We start from the raw sequence: 24356 nt of genomic DNA, 5'->3' as shown, positions 1-24356 counted from the left end.
AAAATAAAATTCCACTCCTGGGAGAGAATGAAACTGCATACTGAGTCTTGGTGAAGCTTACCACAGTGACTCCATTTTGGGTCTATTTCTTTTTTAACAGGTGCTTCTGGCTTCTGTTAAGCTTGCTGCCTCTTTTTGGTCGCGTAATTGCTCTCTCCGCAGAGACAGTGAATGGAGAATTCTCCCTAAGGTCAGCGTTTCATGAATTGCCTCGCTCTGGCTGCTATAGTATTCCAGGCATCGATCCAACCCTACTATCAAAGTTGCCTGGAGATTGCCAGCAGACCGGACCTAGGTCTTCCAGGGACTGCCCTGAGTCACCGAGTGGAGTGGGACGCGCCTTGTGCAGTTTACTATCTCCGTGGGCGGTGGCCCAAGGCGCGGGACCTATCCGATGACCGGATTGGGCCTTGGCCCTGTCCATCATCCGAAGGCTCTGGCGCCGACTGTTTTGCCGTAGGATTTGGAAGTTGAGCACCGCCTCTGGAAACGAGGAGAGGGAAGATAGGTGAAGGTAAACGTTGTGTGTATTTTTCTCCTCATTGGATGGCTACTGTGTCAGTCATACTCTCCGCTGCTCCCGTTGGCGGGAAGGCTCCCGGCTGGTAGCGTGGACACAGTGCTGCCCCGCCCAAGTAGCGATCCGGGCGCGTGACGTCTCAGATATTTGTTGTTGGGGTTTGGGCCTCATTAATTATTCACTAGGTACTTGAAAGGGCTGCAGCGATTGGTGGTTAAGAAGCCCGGTCGATTGTTTCTGAGCTAGCGATAGGTGTCGCCCTCTACGCGGCCGAAAAAGTTGCGCATAAATTATTCCGATGAGGTGCGGGGCGGGGCCACGCATAGATTAGGCAAATGAGCAGGGGAGGGCCGGGAGGCCGGGTACGAATTAGCCTAAGTTATTAAAGATGGCGGCGGAGCGGAGTCGCTCCCCGATGGACTCGCCGGTCCCGGCCTCTATGTTCGCCCCCGAGCCCAGCTCCCCGGGGGCGGCCAGGGCCGCGGCGGCTGCCGCCCGGCTCCACGACGGCTTCGACTCGGACTGCAGCGAGGACGGCGAGGCGCTCAATGGCGAGCCGGAGCTGGACCTCACCAACAAGGTAGGCCCGGGCGCCGGCAGCGGCGCTAAATGGGACCAGGTGCCCAGGGGACCCGGAGGTGGGCCGAGCCGTTTCCCGGGCGACTGCGGAGGCGGGGGCGGGAGGGGCCGAGCCCGCCCACCTGCCGGTGCGGACAGAGCCGGGGGTTCCCGGGCGATGGGTGGCCCCGTGCGGCCCCGCACCGCCGTCCTTCTCCCAGCGGCTCCGACCCGGCCTCCCGCCGTCCGGCTCCCGGGGAGATCACAACCCCGCGGCTCCGCCACGTGGAACTCGGGTGCCCGACACCGGCAGCGCCCCGCACGGTGCCACCTCTCCGATACCGAGAGGGCCCTCTGGACTGTCCAGGGCAGCCGAGCGTCGGCGGTGGCTTGGGCAGGGGGAGTGGAGGCGCGGGCGGATCAGGTCGTCCGGAGCGAAGCGGGGAGGCGTCTCTTCCTGGTGTCGGGAAAGGAAACAGAAAGTAGTCGCTCAGTCGGGGAGAAGGATGTCTGAGCTATGTCTACTTCGCACATCCACCCAAAACAAAATTGAAAGATGGACCTGACCTATAACCTCGCCATCCTGGGAGTGGAACCACAACTTGTATGAATGCAATAATGAAGGACGTTTCAAAGCGTGTCCTCTGAGCTCTTGAGAAGGTGGGCAGGAGTTAAGGTCTGACCTTCTGCTTGGCATTGTGGGGGGTGAAAATTAAGTATAAGATGTGACTGTGTTTTGAAGGCGCTGAAGGGAAAGAATGCTAACTTGGGAGCCAGACAAGGTTGGGTTCTGGTAAAAAAAAAAAAGAAAAAGAAAAAGAAACAGGCCTGAGGTGGGGGGGGGGGGGGGGGGTGTCACTTGCTCCCTTGACAGTAAAACAAGACTTAATTGCAGTTTCAGCCCCTCCTAGGTGTGGAATATTGGACTGTAATTTCCTTCTGGACACTAGACAGGCAACCTGCATAAGAGCCCCCTGCCACCCTTCCCCACCAACATTGGTCAACTGGCCTGAAACAATCTTTTCTTTTGCTAATAACTTTATATATACATATAATTTTATGTGCCCCAGGCATGAATAGCTCTGGCCACCAACACAGGCATCAAGCTAGGATGAACTAACTTTGTCCCTGACTGATATAAGAGCAACAACCCACCAATCATGTGTCTCCTTGCCCATTGCCAAGGGGTGCTAATAACTTTCTTATCTGGCCCAGTTTCCTATAAGAATCTTCCACTTTGTACTACTCAGAGCAGGTCTCTTATTTACTAGGTGGGATGCTGCACAATTCATGAATCACTCATAAAGCCAATTAGATCTTTAAGTTTATTTGGTTGAATTTTGTTTTTTAACAGATTCTTTTCCTGCCTTGCCACTTACAAAGGCTCTGTGACCTTGGGAAAGTTTCGCTTCTCTGTTCTTCAGCTACATGATTTTTTACATACAGATGGTTGCAAAAGTGAGAGATGCATATAAGACACCTAGTATGGTGCCTAATACATAATTATTCAGTAAATGAAGTGAACTGAAGAACTGATCATTCCCTATGCAGCTTAATAGCAGCGGATGGAAGATAGAACACCAATACCCCCTCCTACCTGTTGCTGGAAAATTGCAATAGAGATGTTTGTGACCTTACACAGTCTTTGGTGGCAAAAATGCATGAAGCTTGGCCCATACTGGAGAAAACTTGCCCCTGCAACCTCAGCAACCAAGTTTCAATTGCTCTTTCTCTCTTTAGTGGCAGCTGAGCTCTTAGAAGCCAGTGGTCGTATCTGGTGCCTCTAATGCCATAAGGAGGATGGCCACGCTGGGAGAGAGGGAAGGTCTGGGGATGTGTGGGAGGCAGTGTGACAAGATGCAAAAGACCCAGGCAGCACTCAGGTTACAAGTACAAGCTCTGATGAGTCAACTGGAGAGTTGTAAATGTGCTTGACTCAAGCAGACCAGCTGGATGTCAATTCATGGTCAGGTTGCTGAAGAAACCTGAAAACAGTGGGAAATTGCAGGGTAGTGTTGCAAAGAGAGTAATATCTTCATTTCCTGGCCACCTTCTTTAATGTTCCAGAATAGCGAAGTGGTTCTTCATCACATAGCTGGGGAAGTCCACCTCATTATCTTAAAGTTGAGAAACTGTATGTATATAAATATTGGTGACATTGAAAAGAAAAATGGCCATTTAGAGAGAGAAAAGGAATGAGTTGATAGATTGAGTCTTGAGGGAAAGATTAGAAGCTGTAAGTTCTGCACTTGCTATAATTATATGTGGAGATCTAAGGCTTTGAAAGTTTCCAAAGTGAGAAATAATTAGTGGCTAGTTTCATCCAAGAAGGTGTTTTTTTTTGGAATGATTGTGAAGAAAACTGTACTTACCACTTACTGAGCTTTGGACTAGATGCTTACATGTTACCTTATTTGGTCTTTACAGTGACGTGGCCTAAAGGTGCAGGTGGTATTATCTACATTTTGTAGATTGAAAAAAATGAGACTGAGAGAGATTAAGCTCTTTGTCCAAGGTCACACAAGAATGGTTAGAGAATGGCTATTGTTAAATGACCTCCCCAAATAAGTGGTGGATACTTTAATGTTATTGTCACAGATTTGTAAAATGATCGTGCTAATGCCCATCTTAGTGGTAATGGTGTTTTGTTGATGAAGAAAAAATAACAAGATAGCCAAGGCAAAATGGAACAGAATTCTTTTGTTATTATGGCAACCATTGGTCTAGGGTGGAGGGCATGGCAGTATAGGAGAGCTTTGTCCTATGAGTTGCAAGCTGTAGATAGAAGACTTTGGCATGTGGGTGTGAAGCATTGCTCATCAATTTCTACCCACAATGTCAGGTTCTCAGTCATTGTTGGTCCTTCCCCTCCTGTTGAGCAGCTGGAGGCAGGCTGCTCACACCCTCTTTTCTGTGGGGTGTTTCAGACTAGTCATTTTAGTACATTATAAAACTCAACTCATATAAGGCCTTCGGCTCAAAGGCTATTTCAGGAGTGGCAGAGGGCATGAGGGGGCTTTGTAGCTATTTCAGATTAGGGTGCCGTGGGGTTCAGTCAGGGCCTTTGGCTGTAGTGTGGTCCTAAGGCTGTTGGTTTCTTTTCTAGCTGGTTCTAGTGAGCCCTACATCAGAGCAGTATGACAGCCTACTTCGGCAGATGTGGGAGAGGATGGACGAGGGATGCGGAGAGACCATATATGTCATTGGGCAGGGATCAGGTGAGCATAGTTTTCCTTTCACTTTATTTTTTAAAAATTATTTAGAGCACATTTCCCATCTTTTACCCATTTTCTTGATCAGTGTCTGCAGAACTGTTTGGGAGGATATAAAAGTATCATGTGATAATGTTAATTCCCACCTTTTTGGTCATAATATGCTTGACTTGAAAGATTCACTTTCCAAGCGGTTTTACAGATGCTTCTTTTCTGCCTCCATTTGCATAAAGGGGAATGAAGCACAAAGCAAGGGAACTCCTGTCCCAGGTATAGAGCAAGCCACAGGCCTAGAATTCAGTCTTCCCCTCCAGCCCACTTTACAGAGCCCATTGCTGCTCATTGTCTGCTCAGCAGAGAACTTACGTGATCCTTCTTGATGTCAGCAAGAAGGAGACACCGGAATTCTTCTCTTCAGCAAGGCTGTCTTGCCCCACACCACACTGACCACTCAGTCTGGCACACTGACCACGCAGTGGGGATGGTTGTGCTAACAAGCCCTCTCTTCTCCCTGTGAGATCCCATCAGACATGTAGACTTGGTAGCATTCTGGAAGGAACTGGTTATTGTACTCCAGCCTGCTTATTCCATTGTAATGGGGCTGTTGTAGAGGAAGGCAGCTTCCCTAACAGAATCCCACATTATGGCTTGGGTATTCCCCCCCAGTCATTCCTCCTTTATCCTTGCAATACAAGGCCTACTTCCTTCATCTTCATTATGACACTGTGCTGAAATGACAGCGGGGCTTGTTAATGATTATGAATTTAGCCTGTGCCAGAACTTGTCTGTCATCTTTGCAGGAAGCCTCAGTAGGGCTTGGTGCATCATTAAAGGAACAGCTCTCTTTGTGAATGTAGGCTTTGTAAAGGCAGATAATAATTCTTTTGTTGACTGAGTTTAAGATGGAGAAGATCTCAATATCATTCTTTATTTGGCAAATACCTATTAAGTCTCTTCTAAGGGCTTGATACTGTTGCAAAGTAGTTTTGGATACTAAAATCTGGTCTCTGTCCCAAGGAGGAAAGATAGCATATATACAAATAACCTCAGTAGAGAACAATATTTAGAAATGCTCAAAAGTGACACAAAGAAGAAGGCCTTGATCTCCAATTACTGCTGTGCCTTCCTTTGAAATGTTTTTCTTATCTATCCTTTCCTTTCCATCTTTGCTGCCACCGCTTGGTTTTGGGCTTATCACCCTTTGCATGTCAAGAAAGGGAGAGGGTTGGTTAGCATTGTCAGGTGCCAGAGAGACAGCAAGGAGAGTTGGGTTCAGGAAAAGCCACTCGTTTGGTGACTAGGGGATCATTGCCAGCCTTTTGAAACCTTTGTGTCAGGTACACACTATGCCTGCTGTGATAGGATGAACCATCAGAGACCATTTCATGCTTGTAGAACTGAAGAAACCACATCTAGATCAATTTTGACAAGTGGTGGGACTGTTCTTTGAAGACCCAGATTCCTAACACACCCTCCTCTGCCCCCAGTTCTTTAATGTGGACTCTTGGTGAATTTTCCCGTACCCTGGCAGCTGACAACTAATTAACCCGTTCATGACAAAGCATAAGATGTCAAACATTCATTAACACATCTCCACACCCAGGCATTATCTTTGCATCTATCAACTGGGTGTTATTAGATTCACAGTGACTCCTTCCTGCTGGAATTATTTCGAGGTCATAACTAGTTAAACAAGCTGAACATCAAACAGAGGACTAAACCAGATGCAAGGCCCAGGGGTCGGCTTCAGCATCTGCTTCCTGTGTGTGCCTGGCGCCTCACCTCTGTTTATCACATCCTTTGCCTGTAAAATGAGGATAATGACATCCTTCCCCACCCTCCTCTGAGAAATTTTGTATGAATAAATTAGGCATTAAACATTCTAAGCAGTATAGAGGAATGTGCTCTTTAAGTATACATTCCCAATTTAAGATTGACCTTATAAAAGGGTGCAATCTGGCCCAGTAGTTAGTTCAGGGTCTGGAGTCTGGCAGGTCTGAATTTGCCTGCTGGCTCTAACTTATCCTAAAAAGGGGAGAGTCGTAGTGTCATGGTGAAGGTTAACACTTGGCACATAGTAAGCATTATATAAATGTTAGCTACTATTAATAGTTGCAGTAATAACTTTTTAAGGGTTCCAGGTCTTAGTTGATTTACCATGAGATTGCTTTCAAAGATAATCTTGTTAATTATTTTTTTAAAATATATTTTATTGATTTTTACAGAGAGGAAGGGAGAGGGATAGAGAGTTAGAAACATCAATGAGAGAGAAGCATCCATCAGCTGCCTCCTGCACACCCCCTACTGGGGATTGAGCATACAACCAAAGTACATGCCCTTGACTGGAATCGAACCCGGGACCCTTTAGTCCGCAGGCTGATGCTCTATTTACAGAGCCAGACCGGTTAGGGCAGAATCTTGTTAATTTGTCAGATATTAAGTTACAACTTTCTAAGAGCCAGGGACTGTATTAAAAGTTCAGGGAACAAAGGAAGAGTATTAAGTCTTGGTGGAGAGTCAGGAAAAGCTTCAAAGAGGCTGTGACCCTTGAATTGGTTGTAAAAGATGGTAGGAGTTTTCTGGGTAAAGGAAGGCAGAGTGAGTGAGCGGAGGAAGCCACAGGCACAGAGGCACAGAGGCAGTGGCCATTGTGGAGGATGTGGTGGGCCAGTGGTGATCCAGTAAAGTAGGAGTGTAGCGTGTGAGGTTGGGAGTGCCAGTTAGGAGGGTCCTTGAATGCCATACCAAAGAGTTTAGGCTTTTACCCTAAAAGTTCGGAGAACCTTTGCATCACGTTGAGCAGGAGAGTGCATATAGAAAAGGTAAGTCAGATGGCAGCACTGAAGTCTCATTGAGGGTCAGGTGTGGGTGAACAGTGGCCTTTAGTGATTGGACCGCTGCGGCTTTTCTCCTTGGCCTTTGTCTCCACTTCTACCGAGTGAGGACTGCAGTGCATGCTGGAGCAGGGGAGTATGACGGGGCGTTGTACCATCTGGGAGCTCTGGATGGACAAGGTGGTATTGGTCATTGCCCCCAGGTGTGGAACAGGACTTGAAAACATTGCTTTTTGTTGTGTCAGAATCAAGAAACGGTGGCTAGAATTTGGGGATCTGGCAAGAATGGCAGGATTAGCAGGCCTTGTCCAAGGAACACTTCCAGCAAGTTCTTCTCTGGCCCAGATGTCCAGAGCTCAGTTGGCCATGCATTTAGAAACTCCTCAGCCCAACTGCTCCTTCTTTGTTCATGTGGTTTGCATTTTACAAACACTGAGAACTTGATATAGGAAAGGCATCCCACATGGGGGATCCAGGGAATATCTGAGTTTGAGTTCTTTCCTGAAGATGCTTATGTAGAGTGAGGGAAGACGTGCATCTAGAACACTGTTCCACAAGATGTAGTGTGTGGGAAATGCCGTACGCGAGCAGAATAGGTAGGAGATGTGCTGGTGGGTTTTGTAGGATAGGAAATACATAAGCAAAGGTGTGGAGCTGGGGAAGTGCAGGGAACATGGGGAGGGGATGGTGACCAGGTCACTTGCACTGGGACAGAACTGAGGAGGGGGCGTGGAATCAGTGGGGAGGCCTTTAAGGAACTGAAACTGAACCTGCTGGGGCTGGGAAGCCATTCCCAGGCTTTGACTAGGACGTGACAACTAGAGCTTCTTTGTCTAGGAGCATGGACTTGTGTCTACGCAGGATGAGTTGGAGGAACAGAGACTGGATTTGCTAAGACCAGTTAGGGGTCTGTTGTGGTGACTGAGGTAGAATCAGGGCCTGAATCAGACTTGTGGCGTTGGGTTGGCCAAAAGAGTAGAGCAGGGACAAAGAAAGAAGGGCAGGTATAAAGCTAGAATCAGCGGGACTGGAGTGGAGCATTCAGCTTGGGTGACTAGAAGGACGGTGCTGTCTTCAAAAATAGGGAAGGCAAGAGGAGGAACTGGGCTGGCATTAAGAGGAACCCTTGCCAGAGGAAAAGGCTCTAGGTTTGGAATCAGAAGACCTAAGCTCACACAACCCTTCGGCACTCTGCCAGCTCTGAGTCCTCTCTGGGTTCTGTTTACCCCGCTGTTAAAAGGGAAGAGGAATGCCCTCATAGGGTTGCAGTGAGGACTAAAGTGACTTACTAATGGTGTTAGTTTTTGTGCTGTTGTTTAAAGGGAGGGGCTTGGGTTGTTGAGATTAGACATCAGGCTTCCAAGAGTCATCCAGACAATTGGGCATTCATTCTAGAGTCCCGGGAAGAGGACAGTGCTAGAAATGAAAGGGTTTATTTATTTATATTTTTTGTAGGTTTTTAAATGACAGTTGAAGCCATAGTGTGGGATAGTCAAGGGGAATGCTCAGAGGATAGAGAAGAGGGCCACTGCCTGACTACTGGGAAAGCCTGGCTTTTAAGGACAGGAGCAGGAAGAGCCACAGAGTAGACAGAAAGGAACCAGAGAGGAGGGGGATCAGGAGAGTTCATGCGATCGGCAAGCAGGGTGGAGGGAGGCGAGCAGTGTTAAATACTGTTGTGGTTGAGAAAGGGGCATCGGATGAGGGGTTAGACAGCCATTGATGACTTGAAAACTAGTTTCTTCTAGAGTTATAAGATTCAGGGTAGGACGGTGATAGTCAGCAAGTCTCAATTACTCTTTTGAGATGCTCGGTGGTAAGAGGAACAGAGGAGATGGTCGCTCAGGAGATAAGCAGGGGAAGTGAGGATGGGTTTCCTTTTCCTAATTTAGGAATGCCTGAGCTTGTCCATACGGGAGAGGTAGGAGGAAGAGGAAGAGAGGGTGCGAGAAGGTGCTTCGAGGTGTTTGGGAGGCAGTAAGAGATTAGGCCCATGCTGGCGGATTAGACAGAGGCTGGAGGAGAAGCTGAAGGAGTGATTGTGGAAATTATGACATCAAGTGGAGGCACTGATGGGAGTTGTCATAAATAGACTCTCAATAAGTGATTGGTTAATTGGTTCCTCCCTTCCTCATCCTGAGCTCAGACTCATTTTTCCATCTACTTGCTGGACATTTCACTGGAGCTACCTCAGTCAAGATTCTATTTCTAAAGTCATTCTTAAGTTCTCCCCCATTTTCCTTTGTCTCCTGTCCTCATTATTGCTTGCCGGGATTATGAGAATGACTTCCTAACTGGGCTCCCCCTTTCCGGTCTCTCACTTGTCGGTGTACACTTTTTACCGCTGCCCAAGAGATCTTCGGGTCATGTTACTCCCTTGCCTAAACCCCCAAGGCTTCCCATTGCCTGGTGCATAATGTGTTTTGCTGCTAATGTCTGTCTGCTTAACCGCTTCCACCTCTTCTGTGGTCTCCTGCCACTTGACATCCTGCTCCCCAGCACACCGAGCTGCTACTGGCCCCTGAATGTGCTGTGACCTGCCATGCTCCATGCTTAGCCTCTCTGCCTAGGACACCTTTCCTCCTTTCCCTGCAAGCCCATTTTCACACTTGGCGGCCCAGCAGCCTGCAAAGCTGCCCTCCGCTTCCCCAGGCAGTCTAGTTGCTCAAACTTTACATTCTCTTTGTACAGTTCTATAGTATAATATTCAAGTTGTATTGCCATTAATTAATTTCCTGTCTCTCCCACTGGGCTGTGAGCTCGCTAAGGGCACCTGTATTCCCAGGACTCAGCATGAGGCTTGGCATAAAACCCAGGAAGAGTCTCAGTGATTACTATTGAATGAATTAATGAGTGTCCTGCTTAATGGGGAGGCCTGTGGCACTATTATTTATTAACTCTGCGTGTGCCCAAGTTTTTTAAAAGTGTCAGCTAGAGAGAGCCATGTTCTCTGTTGCCTAGGGTGGGACCTTCGTTAGGGCTAGACTGTCTGGCTTGTTGGAACACTGATGTCTGGGCTCTTGTCACCAGATGGGACTGAGTACGGGCTGAGTGAAGCTGACATGGAGGCCTCCTACGCCACAGTGAAAAGCATGGCAGAACAGATAGAGGCCGACGTCATCCTCCTGCGGGAACGTCAAGAAGCTGGGGGCCGTGTGCGTGATTACCTGGTCCGGAAACGAGTAGGAGACAATGACTTCCTGGAGGTCAGGTGAGGAGGCCTCAGTATGAGTCGTGATGGAGCCTCTGACACCTGGCTTGTCAGCTTCATCCCCTTCCCTTCTGAGTCATGGAAAGCATGTCCAGAGACACCATAGCACCTTTCGCTGTTTCTGCACCTCCCCATCCCTAATATTTCCATTGGGAAGAGTGGGAGAGAGGCCAGCCATTCGTTCTGTGGGCTGCATTTTCTTTCTTATTGGCCTGTGAGTCTAGAAACCGGGGTGATGGAGGAGGCATTTTGTGCCTCTCTTGGCTCTGGGGCCCCTCTCCAGCAGCTTTGGGGTAGCTAGTGGGAGTTAAGGAGAAAGCCACTGTGGTGGGAGCCCAGTTCCTCCTGAATAACCCTTTCTGCTCCCTGGAGAATACCTCCAGGCACGTTCCCCCGGGCTTACCCAGGAGTAGGAGGAGCAATGAGCTGGAGAGGCTCAGGAGCAAGCCTGTCCTTACAGACTCCGCTGGTGGGTTTCCCTTCACTCGCCCACTAACTCTCACGTGGATGTCTGGGTTCCTGTACTCGCAGGGTAGCAGTAGTGGGCAACGTGGATGCTGGCAAAAGCACGCTTCTGGGGGTCCTGACACACGGGGAGCTGGACAATGGCCGAGGCTTTGCCCGCCAGAAACTCTTCCGCCACAAACATGAGATCGAATCTGGTCGCACCAGCAGTGTGGGCAACGACATTCTGGGCTTTGACAGCGAAGGCAATGTGGTGAACAAGCCAGATAGCCACGGCGGCAGCCTGGAGTGGACAAAGATTTGTGAGAAATCCACTAAAGTGATTACCTTCATCGACTTGGCTGGCCACGAGAAGTACCTGAAGACCACGGTCTTCGGCATGACGGGCCACTTGCCTGACTTCTGCATGCTCATGGTGAGTGCGGCCCTCCCGGGCGGGCTTCCGCGGGACCGTGGAGGGTGTGGCTATGTGCACGGGTTTGGAATTGTTCCGAGGCTGAAGCCTGTTGGTTTGGGGCTTTGACACTGGGTAAGGGTGACAAGTTTTGCCAGGGTCCTCTGAGCTCGACAGTCATCTCAAGGGGTTACTTTGAGGAGGTGGCACCAGGTGGAACCCTCAGAGAGGGGGACCAGGAGGAAGAAATGGAGGAGAGCACAAACAGCAGTCAAGAGGCGCCTGAGAGGTGGCCTCTTCCGGAGCCTGGAATGAGTGTGCTTGTTGAGAGGATGCTGTGTGCCTGGCACCGTGCCGGCCTGGAGATGCAGCAGTGAACGGGCCGGCCTGGGCTCCGGAGAGCTCACAGCCTGGCAGGAATAGATTTGTGAGCAGCTCTTGTATGTAGATGAACTGAAAAGGAAAGGGAGCAGAGGCCTGTGTTGGATCATGGTGCTAAGCTTGTATTTGGGTCCCTTTGATCTTCCTGCCTGGACAGTGGGATTCTGTGAGGCCCACAACCTTGGTGACAGCTTCACAGCTTTCACAGACAGAACAAGCAAGCACGTTTTCCTTCGGCAGGTCCTCGAAGCCCTTCCCCAAATCCCAGGCCCTCCAGCTGCTTGCATTAATAAGTGTAGTAAACACAGGCATCTGTTCAGAGCGAACTCGATCAAGTTGTCCCACAAACACAGGTTCTCAGGCGAAGCCTCCCCAGACTGGAGACTAAAGAGAGGCGGGGCATCTGGATGAACACTCTGTGGGCTCTCTGCCCAGGCTTCTTGGGATCTCAGTATGATTTTATTTTCTGTATCTTTGATCATTGCAAGGGGCCATTACCAGCCTGGACTGGGCTAAGGAAACATGCTCTCCAAGAAGGGGTTTCAATGGATGGTCCTTAGGGCATATAGGGGTGGTATTAAGAAAGGTATAGCCCTGGCCGGTTCAGTGAGCCTGTGGACTGAAGGGTCCCGGGTTCAATTCCGGTCAGGGGCACATGCCCAGGTTTCGGGCTTGATCCCCAGTGCGGGGCGTGCATGAGGCAGCCGTTCAATGGTTCTCTCTTATCATTGATGTTTCCATCGCTCTCTCCCTCTCTCTTCCTCTCTGAAATCAATAAAAATGTATTTTTTTTAAAAGAAAGGTATAGACATCAGTCAGTTTAAAATGAGCACTTTTCTAACAGCTACAGTGAGAAAGGCCAATTTTTGGAAACATCTTCACCCATATGAAATGTTAAATATCTGACTTTTGGGCCAGATATAAATATTAAAATTTTCTGTAGAAAATAATGAAATATTTTGTTATTATTGTATGGCAGTCTATTTCCAGGAGAGTAGGGGGATTGTCAAAGCAATAGAGCTCTCTCTTTTCCAGGTTGGGCAGAACTAAAGCAAGTCTGGGTTGAACAGGAAAGGTTGGAGGGAGTGGGAAAAATTAGGAGGGAAGATGGGGGCAGTGTCTTGTAGGTGAAAGCACAGGTATGGGACATCTGTGTCACTGGGCTCATCTGTGAACTGGCATGATCAAATCTCATGACGATTTTAATTTTATTTTGTTTTAGTAACACATTTATGTGATCCAAAAATAAAAAGGTACCAAAAGGCTTATAGTGAAAAGTCTCCCTTCCTCACTCAGTCCAGTTTCCACCCAGAGGCAAGTAGTATTTCCAGTTTCTCATGTATCCAGAGATATTCGTAATCATACCAGCAAAAGTGTGTATATTCTCCTCCTCCAATTTCAAACATTCAGAAAAGTTGAAAGAATAGTATAATGAATACTGTAAACTCGCCACTCAGGTTCAACAATTGACATTTTGCTATACTTATTTGTACATGTGATGGATGTGTGTGTGTTTTTTTGCCTGAAGCATTTGAAAGTAGATTATAGACATATCGACTCTTTGCCCCCAAGTACTTCAGCACACAGCTCCTAAAAGTAACAACTGGCTCCTACTGTTACTGCAACCAAGAAGGTGAATGAGGGCTCCCTAAATCACCCAGTATCTAGTCCAGAAGTATTTATATTTCTCAGATGTTTCCCAAATGTCGTACATCTGCTTTTTTCAACAGTAACCCATTCACCATTTTTTTAATGGTAGGGTGCTATATACATCTTGCTTTTTCCCCTTGAAATCATATCTTAGAGATTATCCCACATCAAGTAGGTAAGTTTCCTCTTTTTTGGTACGGCCGGCCCACTTGTGCATGTGCCCTAATTCATTTAACCAGCCTCTGTGGTGATGTTTAAAAACCTTTATTATGGGAAGGAATAGTAACAGTAATAACAGCAGCCTTTGCTTGAGCACCTGCTAGTTGTGTGCTGGACCTCTGACATGTTATGACATTTAAACTTCAAGTGACCCTCTAAAGTGGATATTATCCCCCCAATTATAGATGGGGACACTGAGAGCCTGGGTTGTTAAACTGAATTCACTTCGATGACCCTAGACCAGGGGTCCTCAAACTTTTTAAACAGGGGGCTAGTTCACTGTACCTCAGATGGTTGGAGGGCCGGACTATAGTTTAAAAAAAACTATGAACAAATTCCCATGCACACTGCACATATCTTATTTTGAAGTAAAAAAACAAAATGGCAAAAACACCCGCATGTGGCCCGCGGGCCGTAGTTTGAGGACGCCTGCCCTAGACTGTTGTTTTCCCAGATTGTCTGGGCTTGTCTTTTTTTTATTATTATTAAATAAAGCTTTATAGTTGAAAGTATTACATATGTCCCCCCTTTCCCTCCTGTTGACCTCCTCCAGTCTGCCCCCAGGCCTTCACCACCCTATTATCTGTGTCCATGGGTTATGCGTATATGCATACAGGGTCTTTGGTTGATTATCTCCCTCCCACCCACCCTCCCTCACCTTCACTCCGAGATTCCGTACTCTGTGGACTTGTCTTTTATTGTTTCCAAGTCTCCTCAGATTTTGATAGCCCACAGTGTTGAATCGGGTTAAAGCAATCTGTGCCGAGCCCAGCTTTCATCTGTAGCCGTTTAGTTCCTGGCCTGAGACTTGTGCCCCTGTGTCCAGTTCTGATGCGGCCTCAGAGATGGGCGCGCTCTCCCGTCAGCGGTCGTTAAGTCTCTGTGCCACCAGCAGCAACCTCTGTCTCCCTTGCCCTGATAGTTCTTTCTGTGTTGGGGCAGGTGGGCAGCAATGCTGGCATCGTGGGGATGACCAAGGAGCACCTGGGCTTGGCATTGGCACTCAATGTGCCTGTTTTTGTGGTGGTCACCAAGATTGATATGTGTCCTGCTAACATCTTGCAAGGTAAGTGAAGCCTCCAGTTAGCAGCAGTCTGTTTGGGGCTGCCCGCCCTGTGGCTCCTTGGTGGTCTGCTGCCAGGGCTTCAGCCCAGAGCCTTCAGCTTCCTTATCTTGTGCTCAGACCTCGCCTGAGTTTCCCATCAGCCCAGAACCTTCTGCCTTCTCCCTGCTCAGCTCTTGGTCTGAGCATAGCCTGGAATCACCCCCTGCACTTTGTTCTTTCTGGTTCCAAATGCAGGATTCTTGAGGCCTCTAATCTGGCACCTCTTTTCAGATGGCCTCAGACGGAAGGGGTTGGGTTTTACCATGTAAGCTGGATGTATGTGGCAACATTGGGGCAGGGGGTCTGGTAATGTTGTTGTTGTTTGTTTTTTTAATATGTTTTCATTGATTTCTTTTACAAAGAGAGGAAGGGAGGGGAATAGAGAGATAGAATCAGCAACGAGAGAGAAACATCAAAGATCGGCTGTCTCCTGCACGCCCCCTACTGGGGATCGAGCCTGCAGCCCAGGCATGTGCCTTGACCGAAAATCAAACTGGTAACCTTTTGGTTCAGGGTCGACGCTAAACCACTGAGCCACACCGGCCAGGCTGATAATGTTTTAGCACCAAAGGCTTCAAAACAGGTGCAGGACTAGGCCTTCGTGCATTTCTCCCTCATTGCTGCAGATGGGAGGAGAGAAATGGAGAGCGGTCCTTTGGGAGGGCCTCATGAGGACTCTGCAGGTGGCTGAATGGCCTAGAGATCCTTTTGTCAGATGCTTCTTTCCCCAGGAAGCAGAGCATTCTGAGAAGAACATTGTCCCTATGGACGCCCCCACCACCCCTCTCGCCTTCCCCCATCACTTACTCACAGGATGCGGGGCTTCTAGAGATGAAAGAAACCCAATGGGTTTCAGACTCGTAACCTCAGCAGACAGGCCCCATCGTGCTCTGTTTCTACTCTAGCAAGCACGCATCCCCCAAAGTTTGGATCCTCCTTTTTGCTTCTCCAGCATTGTGGCTTTTAACATTCTGTCTCCTGCTTGCAGTAGTGATGAGTGGACCTGTCTTGCCCTAAAAGCCAGGCCATAGAGAAGCCTGTGTCCCCTAATTCTGTTCCTTCCCCCCTTTAAGAAACCCTGAAGCTGTTACAGCGCCTGCTGAAGTCGCCAGGCTGCCGGAAGATCCCCGTGCTGGTGCAGAGCAAGGATGATGTGATCGTGACCGCCTCCAACTTCAGCTCTGAGAGGTAAGAGGTAGAGAGCACTCACTCTGGCGGGCACAGACGGCGTGAAGTGGACTCTCGTGGTCTCAGCACAAGGTCTCCCAGGCTGGCAGGTCCTCAGATTCTGAGGAGCTAGCCTCGCTGAGGTTGGAATCCCAGCTGAGACCTCAGTGTCCTTGTCTGTGAAATGGGAATGATGTTCCCTTCTCCATAGGGCTCTCGTAAGGGTTGGAAATGGCTCATGGAAAGCACTTAGCACTGTGCCTGGCTCCTGTGTAATAGAAAACTGCCATTTTTATAACTTATTCTATATTTTTATACTGTTGTTTCTCAAAAACTCTCGAATCACAAGTCATTTTAGGCCTTTACTCATTAACAGATCCTGTGATTCTATAAATATATTTGGATGTCTGTTGTGTGCCAGGCTCTTCATCTCAGCATTGAGGTTTCAGAGTTGACTCGGGCACTAGCCTTGTCTTCAAGGTGGTCAGCTCCTTGGTCAGAGATACTCTTTGAACTTTGTTAACTCTGTTCCTTCTCCCAGAGTCTTGGGCTGCTTAGAGCCATCTGCCTTCTTGCTTGGTCTGTAGTACAGGACCCTGGCATTCGGCCTGTTGCTCTGCCATGACAGTGTCTTCAGTACCATCATTTGACCAGCAGAGGGGGTACATTTCAGCTGCCCCCATTTTATCTTATTTAAAAAATTGTGTGTGTGTGTGTGTGTGTGTTTAGAGAGAGATAGGAAGGGAGAGGGAGAGAGAGAAACATCGATGTGAGAGTGAAACATCGGCTGCCTCCTGCATATCCCCTACCTGGGATTGAGCCCGCAACTTGGGTATGTGCCCTGACTAGAAATCGAACCAACCTTTGGTGCACAGGACGATGCCCAACCAACTGAGCCACACCAGCCAGGGCAGCTGCCCCCATTTTAATTCACTGAGTTTTTCTGGTGCCTGTTCTGTGCAGGCACTATTCTAAGAGCTATGGGGATATATAATTCCTGATCTCCAGGAGTTTGATTAACCCTGGATAGGAGATACAGAGGCCACTGAGATAAATGACCGCAAGTCAGACATAGTTACGTGTAACAGAGACACAAGTTCAAGAGCTGAGAGGAGTCGAGTGCCCGTCTGGGAAGGGGTTCCTGGAAGAAGCAGCACTGGGCGTGCCCTGAAGGATGAGAGGACTTGGTAGTTGGATAAGAGGGAAGCAATTCAGGCAGGAGGACCAGAGTGGACAAATACAAGGGAGCATAAAAGAATCAAGCTTTTAGAGGAAAGTAAGTCCTCTGGTCTGGCTGGAATATAGGAATTTAAGAGAAATAAACCTGCAGAATGCTTCGAGGAGGGATGCCGGCTGTTTTCTCTGTAATGGGAAGAGGATTGAGGGTTTTAAGCAAGCATGCATGCACTTTAGGAAGAAGCAGTTGTGAGTGCCTGAAATAGGGCAGTGGTAGAGGGACAGAGAGAGGGGACAGATTTTAGAGACAAAACTGAGTACAAGGAGAAGGCCTGAGAGTTGGGCCAGAGGGGAAGAGCCCGGGGAGGCGGATGAGGGGCCGTGGGCCTCCCAGGAGCCCTCCTGCTACTCCCATCCTGTCAGGCAGGCTGGCCTCCTGAGCTCCTGTCTTTCTTTTTATTCACCCGCCACGTAGGATGTGCCCAATATTCCAGATCTCCAACGTTACGGGCGAGAACCTAGATCTGCTGAAGATGTTCCTCAACCTCCTCTCCCCCCGCACCAGCTACCGGGAGGAGGAGCCGGCTGAGTTTCAGATTGATGACACTTACTCTGTGCCGGTGCGTGGCTTCTGGGCGAGCAGGGCGAGAGGCTGGGCGGGCACTTCCCACAAGGGGCATTGGGTTGGGTGTGTGGTGGAAAGGGGCTGAGTGGGGATAGACTCACTGGGCCAGGGTCTTCTCTGCAGGGTGTGGGGACAGTGGTGTCAGGGACAACACTCAGGGGCCTGATCAAGCTGAATGACACGCTGCTGCTGGGCCCAGATCCTCTGGGTAACTTCCTGTCCATTGCTGTGAAATCGATCCATCGCAAGCGCATGCCTGTCAAGGAGGTGCGGGGGGGCCAGACAGCCTCCTTTGCGCTGAAGAAGGTGAGTGTCGATGATACTCTAACTCCCCTAAGAGCCCATGTTTTACTAGGCTCGGGGCTGTCTCCGGTCCTCATGGCTGCTCTGCAAGCCAGGGCTTACTGCCTCACCTCCAGAGGAGGAACGGAGCTTAGCCAGCCTGAGGGACATGCCCAGGAGTGCACAGGTGGTACGTGCTAGAGCTGGGACTTGAGCCAGGCCTGCTGCCTCCTGAGCTTGTTTCTCCCTCCAGTGCTTGAGCAGGGTGTCCTGAGCTCAGTGGTGAGGTCAGACAGGCATCTCCCTGCTGTGTTGAGGGCCATTGGGGTCCATGCCAACGCCTCTTCCCATTCCGCCTCCTGTCCCCAGGAATGGGGTGAGGGTTAGCTCTCGATCACCTACCTTCTCCGCCCACCACATTAGCCAGCAACATGAGGCTCTCTCTACACCCCCCCCCCCCCAGTCATGTCATACTCGCCCTGTTCCTTCCTTCCACCCATTGCTTACCTGCCTTTTCTCTCATCACCCACTTAACTCTTACCCATCCTTGATGGCCCCGCTGAAATGCCGCTTCCTGCATGACCCTGACTAGCTAAAAGCTGCCTGGGAGGCCGTGGTCCGGTGCAGTGAGGGCAAGGCCGAGTGGGCGGTCCTCATTCCCAGAAGGTCGGCTCGTCCTTGGGAGCCAGGGGCTGCAGCCGAAGGCACATTGTGCCTGAGGTCTGGGGTTCCGCTTTCTTTCAGATTAAGCGCTCATCCATCCGGAAGGGCATGGTGATGGTTTCCCCGCGTTTGAATCCCCAAGCATCCTGGGAATTTGAGGCCGAGATCCTCGTCCTCCACCACCCCACCACGATTAGCCCACGCTACCAGGCCATGGGTAGGTGTCTAAAGGGGTTGCCAGCCCAGGAGGCCCCCCCACTCTGGCTCTCTTTACAAAGTGCTCCAGTGACCCGAACCCAAAAGTTTCAACTCCATCCAGGAGGTCTCCTTCCTGCTTAGTGATGCTCCCTTTTCCGCCCACGGCTGTAGCGTTTATTCAGTCCTGCAGACAAACCGAGTGCCGGCTGTGTGCCTGCTCGGTGTCTGCTGAACGCTTCTGTGTCAGGTGTTGCCAGGTGCTGGGACAAAGGCCAGATGGGAAGGGCCCTGCCCTCAGGAAGCCAGCAGGTTAGAGAGACACATGCAAACATAGTGCCCTGTATTCAGGACCATGGGCCCAGGGGCAGGTGGGTCTAACTGGAGGACAAGGTAGGTGAGTTCGAGGCACAATCAGATCTCAGTGCAGCCTCCGCTCACTTGGCTCCCCTGGCCTGCCCAGGCTCAGCCTGCTGCAGCTCAAGCGTATTTCATGCTTTCACTCTGCCTCCCTGCCCCGAGGCTAATGGTGGCTCAAGCCTGTCTGCCCTGTCTCCCTTGGCAGTGCACTGTGGGAGCATCAGGCAGACGGCCACCATTCTGAGCATGGACAAGGACTGTCTACGCACTGGGGACAAGGCCACGGTGCACTTCCGCTTTATCAAGACCCCCGAGTACCTCCACATAGACCAGCGGCTGGTGTTCCGGGAAGGCCGCACCAAGGCTGTGGGCACCATCACCAAGGTATGGCTGAGCAGACCTCACCTGCCCCCAGCAGACACCAGGGTCACTGGCCCGCAAGCACAGCAGGGGCTTCTGGAGAGGCCTTGCGGATTTCCTGACCGGCGGGGGCCTAGGCTCCAGTCCCTGCCTCAGGAGAGCTGGACCAGGGCATTCCTCCCGGGTGAGAGCCGCGCTTCAGATGTTTCCGGCTGCTGGGACAGTCACTGCTGGGGCCTGAGGTTAAAACCTGCCCAGACTCTGGTTCCAGGGGCCGCAAGGTCCTAGGGCTGGAGATGCAGTTGATGTTCTGAGGAGTCAGCCCGTATGGGAGCCTGGAGTTCAGCTCACCAGGCTCTGGCAGGCAGGGCCCCGTCTGGGAGCTGGGCTGAGTGGGAGGGGCTGAGGATCCCTGGCTGCGGGAAGAACAGCCAGAGCAGGGGATAAGATGGAGCTCTGGATGGGGAGCGAACACCTGGGCCCCCCCAGGACCAGCCAGGCCCTCCCCCAGGACCAGCCAGGCTGGGAGTGAGCAGTCCCTGAGGGGGCGGGGAGCCGGCCGCTGAGCTGATGGCACTGCCTGCAGCTCTAGCCTCATCCTCACCCCTTGGCTCCTGCAGCTCCTCCAGACCACCAACAACTCCCCGATGAACTCCAAGCCTCAGCAGATTAAAATGCAGTCAACGAAAAAAGGCCCCCTGACCAAACGAGAAGATGGGGGCCCCCCTGGAGGGCCGTCCGTAGGGGTGCCTCCCCCTGGAGACGAAGCGGGCTCCCTGGCGGCTGCGCAGTCAGCTGCGTCCAGCAGTCTCCAGCCAACGGTGAGCATGCCTCCCCGCCGTCCTGGACCCCTGACCACCTCGGGCGGGTGCAGGCAGGGCGATGGGGTGTGGCTGTCACAGAGTCAGGGTGACGTGTGAGAGCCCCAGCAGCCTCTGCCTGCTGCCACGTCTGTGCACAGACGGGTTCCACAGCCCCAGGCGCAGGTGCTTTCTGAGCATGCGCTGTTGGCCTCTGAAGGCGCCGTTTTTCAAACTTGGAGCTGTGGCCTACATAGAAGCAATTTCATTGGTCCTGATGAGCATTTGAGAGTTTCCCACATTTCCGAGTCCCCTTTCCTAGTAAGAATAGATGTGTGAGGGTGAGGGTGCCGTGTCCAGAAGGTTTGAAAATCTCTGCCTTAGAGGCTCTCCTGTGCCCTCCCCCAGCATGACACCTACCGAGGGGCCGGTGGCCTTGGCCCTGTGTCGTGGCTGTCACTCAGCATCCCCTGCCAGCTCTGTCCCGGGTTCTTCCCTTTCAGAGTCTTTCTCCAGCCGACCCGCCTCTGGGGAAGGAAGCTTTTGCTGCACCTGTTCTTTCTGTTCTCCCATAGCTTTCCTCTGGCTCCGTCATTCCTTTCTCTTCCCTCCTATCAGTGGTGGCAGGTGTGGTTCCTGCTTCCTTTGTGCTTCTCTGAGCTCTCATGCCCTTGCCACGTGACCCACCTGCCCGGCAGGCAGGCAGAGCAGGCCCTTGCTCCACCTGACCAGCAGAGCCATGCTCAGGCGAGGCTGGGACCACACTGCCTGCCCGTCGTCTGCTGCCCCTGCTCCTCTGCTGCCCCTCCCTGCTCCCCTCCCTGCCCCTCCCTGCTCCCCTCCCTGCTCCCCTCCCTGCTCCCCGTGGCCCGCTGCTCCTCACGCTCCTTTCTCTTTCAGCTCAAGCCCAGCAGTGGGGGCCGGCGGCGAGGGGGCCAGCGTCACAAGGTGAAGAACCAGGGGGCCTGCATGACTCCTGCCAGTGGCTGCTGAATTTCTCCTTCCCACCCAAGGGATTCTCATGCTCTGGCCACGCTCCATCCGATGGGCCAGAGCAGCCACCACCCTCCCCAGGCCACAGCCGGAGCCTCATCATTCCCCAGCCCTGCTTCCCGGGGCTCTAATTTATAGGCCGAGGACGACGGCAGACCCGGAGCACTACCATCTCCCGCCCTCTTGCCCGCCTTCTTCCTCACTCAGTTTTTGTACATCTGGGCCCTTAGTTTGTATTCTTTTTATTTTCTCTCGTACGTGTGTGCGTGTGCGTGCGCGTGTGTGTGCGTGTGTGTGTGTGTGTGTGTGTGTGTGTGCGCGCGCGCAGGAGTATGGCCACTCAGGGCCCTGGCCATCTTTCTTCTCTTCCTTTCCTCCTCCATGGCTGGCCCCGGCCCCCAGGAGCTGTCCGTCCGCGTGTGTCTGTGAGAACTTCAGGGGCTGTCAGGACCTGACGGCCCCTCCCAGTGCTGCTCTGTGCCCGAGCCTCCTCCTGGGACTTGGGGCTTTTGGCAGGGTCGACAGTGCTGGCTTCCTCTTTTCCCTCCCTCTTTCTCCTTAAACCCGCAAACAGGAATGCCAAAAGCTCTTACATTGTAACCTGTAGATGGTGGAGGGGAGAGGCGATTGGATTGTGGGGCCCTCCCTGCCCTTAACGCCAACCCATGCCACTGACCCAGAGACAGCTGGTGGCTTTTCCTTCCCCGGCGACAATCCCATTTGCCTGGCTGGTCAGGGCAACTCCTGCTCTGCGGTTCTGCCGAGCCTCCGAGCTGCCTCCTGCTTGGACCTTGAATCTTACTGGGTCTTGGGGCACTGATGACCTAGACGGGTGTCACCGGCTCAGGGTCATGCTCACTAGCACCTCCTTTTGGTGGGGTGTGGGGTGTTCCTCTGAGCCAGGCTGGGAGTGGAACCCCTCCTTCCCACCATAACTCCGCCACATCACCCCAGCGTGGCTGCTGCAGGAGCACAACGGAATGACCTGAACCCCAAGTTTGGAAGCCCCGGTTGGGATAGGGGGAGGCAGGTGCAGGCCCCACACAGAGCAGGAAGCCCTCTGGGAGCATCACTGCCTGGAGCGGGGTGGGGTGTCAGGCCCCAGAGGCAGCGTGGGCCCTGAACCAGCCTGGCTGAGCTGTGGACTGGAGCCCTCCGTTTAGGGTGGACTAATGGGCAGAGGTGTGTTCTTTTTCTGGCCGGGGCAGACACCCAGCTGGCTGGGTCCTTCTTCAGCCTTGCCTCCCTCTTGTCCCCACCCCTCCTCCTGTCCTGCTCCCAGACTGCTGGTCCCTTCACGCCCCTCTCCCAGCTGCTTCTAGTTACCACCGGCCCATGGCCACCGACTGAGCAGACCAGCACACAACATGGAAGCTTGTCCACGTTGGCGGGAGGAGGAGCTGCCACTGAGAACGCTGGTGCTCTGCCTGCCCCAGCCCCGGTCTTAGAGAACAGGGCGCGGGGGAGGGGGGCCCAGCTTCGGGGAGGCAGGCGTGGCCTTACCACCCACGCTCCCCCACCAGCTCTGACGCGGGACAAGTTCAGCCTTCTCTGAACAAGCTGCCTCCACGCGAGAGGTGAATGCCTCCGGTGGTCAGAATTAATGAGGATGTATGTGAGGCCTCGTGTGCCCAGCACGCTGCTTATATCCCGGCTGGTCCCCAAGTCCATAGCAGAGCTGGGGACAGGCTGGAGAGAGGTGGCGTTGACAGGTCTGTCGTGTGGCTGGGGCTGTGCCAGGTGTCCCCTCGCTTCATGGCCTGAGGGAGGTGGTGGTAGTGCCGTTGTCCTAGTTGGGGACACAAGCTCAGAGGAGCGGTGCCACCAGCGGGCGGGATGTTCCCACCCTGCCCCTGGCCCAGCCATTCCCACTCTGCTGCGTCCTTCGGCCCCCGCCTGTTCCTTTGTCTCCTGGCTGTTTCCCTCTTGCTTTTGGCTCGTTCTGCTTACGGGGCTACTGCCCACGGAACCCTTCGTAATCAGAGGGCCCCAGTGTTGAGCGGCCCTGCTCTGCCCCCGGCAGGAGCTGTGGAACTGGTGTTTCCCTGGGCGCGGCCGTGGTAGACCTCCGAGCAGGTGGTGCCCCGTTTTGTTTGAGCTCTTCGGCCCCTGGGAGCATAACCACTGGATGTTTGGAAGCTGTGGCCGCCCCCGGCCTCTGTCCGCAGATGCTCAGGAGGCTGCTTTGGATCTGTGTGGCCCGCAGGCCACACCTGCTAAAGGGGCCGACCGAGTGCAGCGTTTCACTGTCCTCCACAGGGACCACACGAGTTCCCTGTGGGCCTCAGCCTACCAACTCTCCATTTGGAACGAAACACCAGCCCTTTTGTAGTTGAAGAATAAAGTTGTTAATCTGGTCATCTCGAGTGGCAAATCCTGACCCTTCCGTGTGTGCGGTAGGGTTGGTGGCATCTTAATTCCGTCACATCACTGTCCCGCTGTTGGCCTCCGGCACAGCATAGGGCAGCAGGACTGTGACATGGGCGGGGAGTGCACGTTGGTTGGGGCTAAGGGATGTACCACAGGGAAGATGGTGAGTTGTGCCGTGAGGGGCCAGTAGGATTTGAACGTGTGCAGACAGGCAGAGGGTATGTGCCTGGCCCGAGGGCGAGAGAAGCCCCAAGCCCTGTGACTGGTAAGTTCCAGGGACTCATTGACGGCTCCTGCTCAGGGATGTCTCCTCTTGAAAATGGTGCTAGTTGCAGAGCAGGTGTTGAGCGGAACGGGAGGGAGAAGCGAGCAGCGGTGGGGGACGAGCCTTGTGTAGGACGAGCTCTTTCCTGGGACCCGAAGCTGAGGGGCTCTGAACTGGCCCAGGATCTCGGGGCTGGATTTGCACGCCACCAGGCACCCTCTGTGGCACTTTCCCCCAAGCCCCTCCCTGCTGACCTGCTCCTGCCTTCATTTTCTCAGCGGTGATGGGGACTGGCCCTGGGCCAGGTGTCATGGTCAACGAGGCGTGTGTTGGAGGGTCCAGTTGGGCACGGCCCCTGGCTCTCTGAGCAGCTCGTTAGAGACATGGACTCGGGAAGTGTTTAGGGGAAGGGCCAGGACCTGAGCTGGCAGCTTCTGGCTCTTCAGGACACGCACGTCCGTGGCCAGCCCAGCCCAGGCTCAAGGGGCAGATGTCTGACTCCCGTGGAGATCGCAGCCCTGCAGGCAGCCGTGGTCACTAGTTAGGCAGGT

The 24356-nt window shown here is 52.2% G+C and overlaps 1 protein-coding gene across 2 annotated transcripts; it reads left to right on the top strand.

Annotated features, from left to right (window-relative positions):
* The first annotated feature begins 903 nt into the window (after positions 1-903).
* Positions 904-23528, top strand: GTPBP1 (GTP binding protein 1). Of its 2 annotated transcripts, none has more exons than XM_079775548.1 (12): positions 904-1100; positions 4185-4296; positions 10155-10335; positions 10867-11215; positions 14387-14510; positions 15623-15737; positions 17368-17512; positions 17641-17823; positions 18544-18679; positions 19223-19401; positions 19998-20198; positions 21078-23528. In XM_079775548.1, exons 1-12 carry the CDS (start codon positions 909-911, stop codon positions 21168-21170), a joined length of 2010 nt encoding a protein of 669 aa, XP_079631674.1. In that variant the 5' UTR covers positions 904-908; the 3' UTR covers positions 21171-23528. The 2 variants fall into 2 exon arrangements, with proteins under 2 accessions (XP_079631674.1, XP_079631675.1); XM_079775549.1 differs by lacking the exon at positions 904-1100 and adding an exon at positions 1140-1738.
* The last annotated feature ends 828 nt before the right edge of the window (positions 23529-24356 follow it).

The sequence above is a fragment of the Cnephaeus nilssonii genome (genome assembly GCF_951640355.1).
Source record: "Cnephaeus nilssonii genome assembly, chromosome: 6".
NCBI lineage: Eukaryota > Metazoa > Chordata > Mammalia > Chiroptera > Vespertilionidae > Cnephaeus > Cnephaeus nilssonii.
This window is presented reverse-complemented; position numbering and strand designations above follow the sequence as displayed.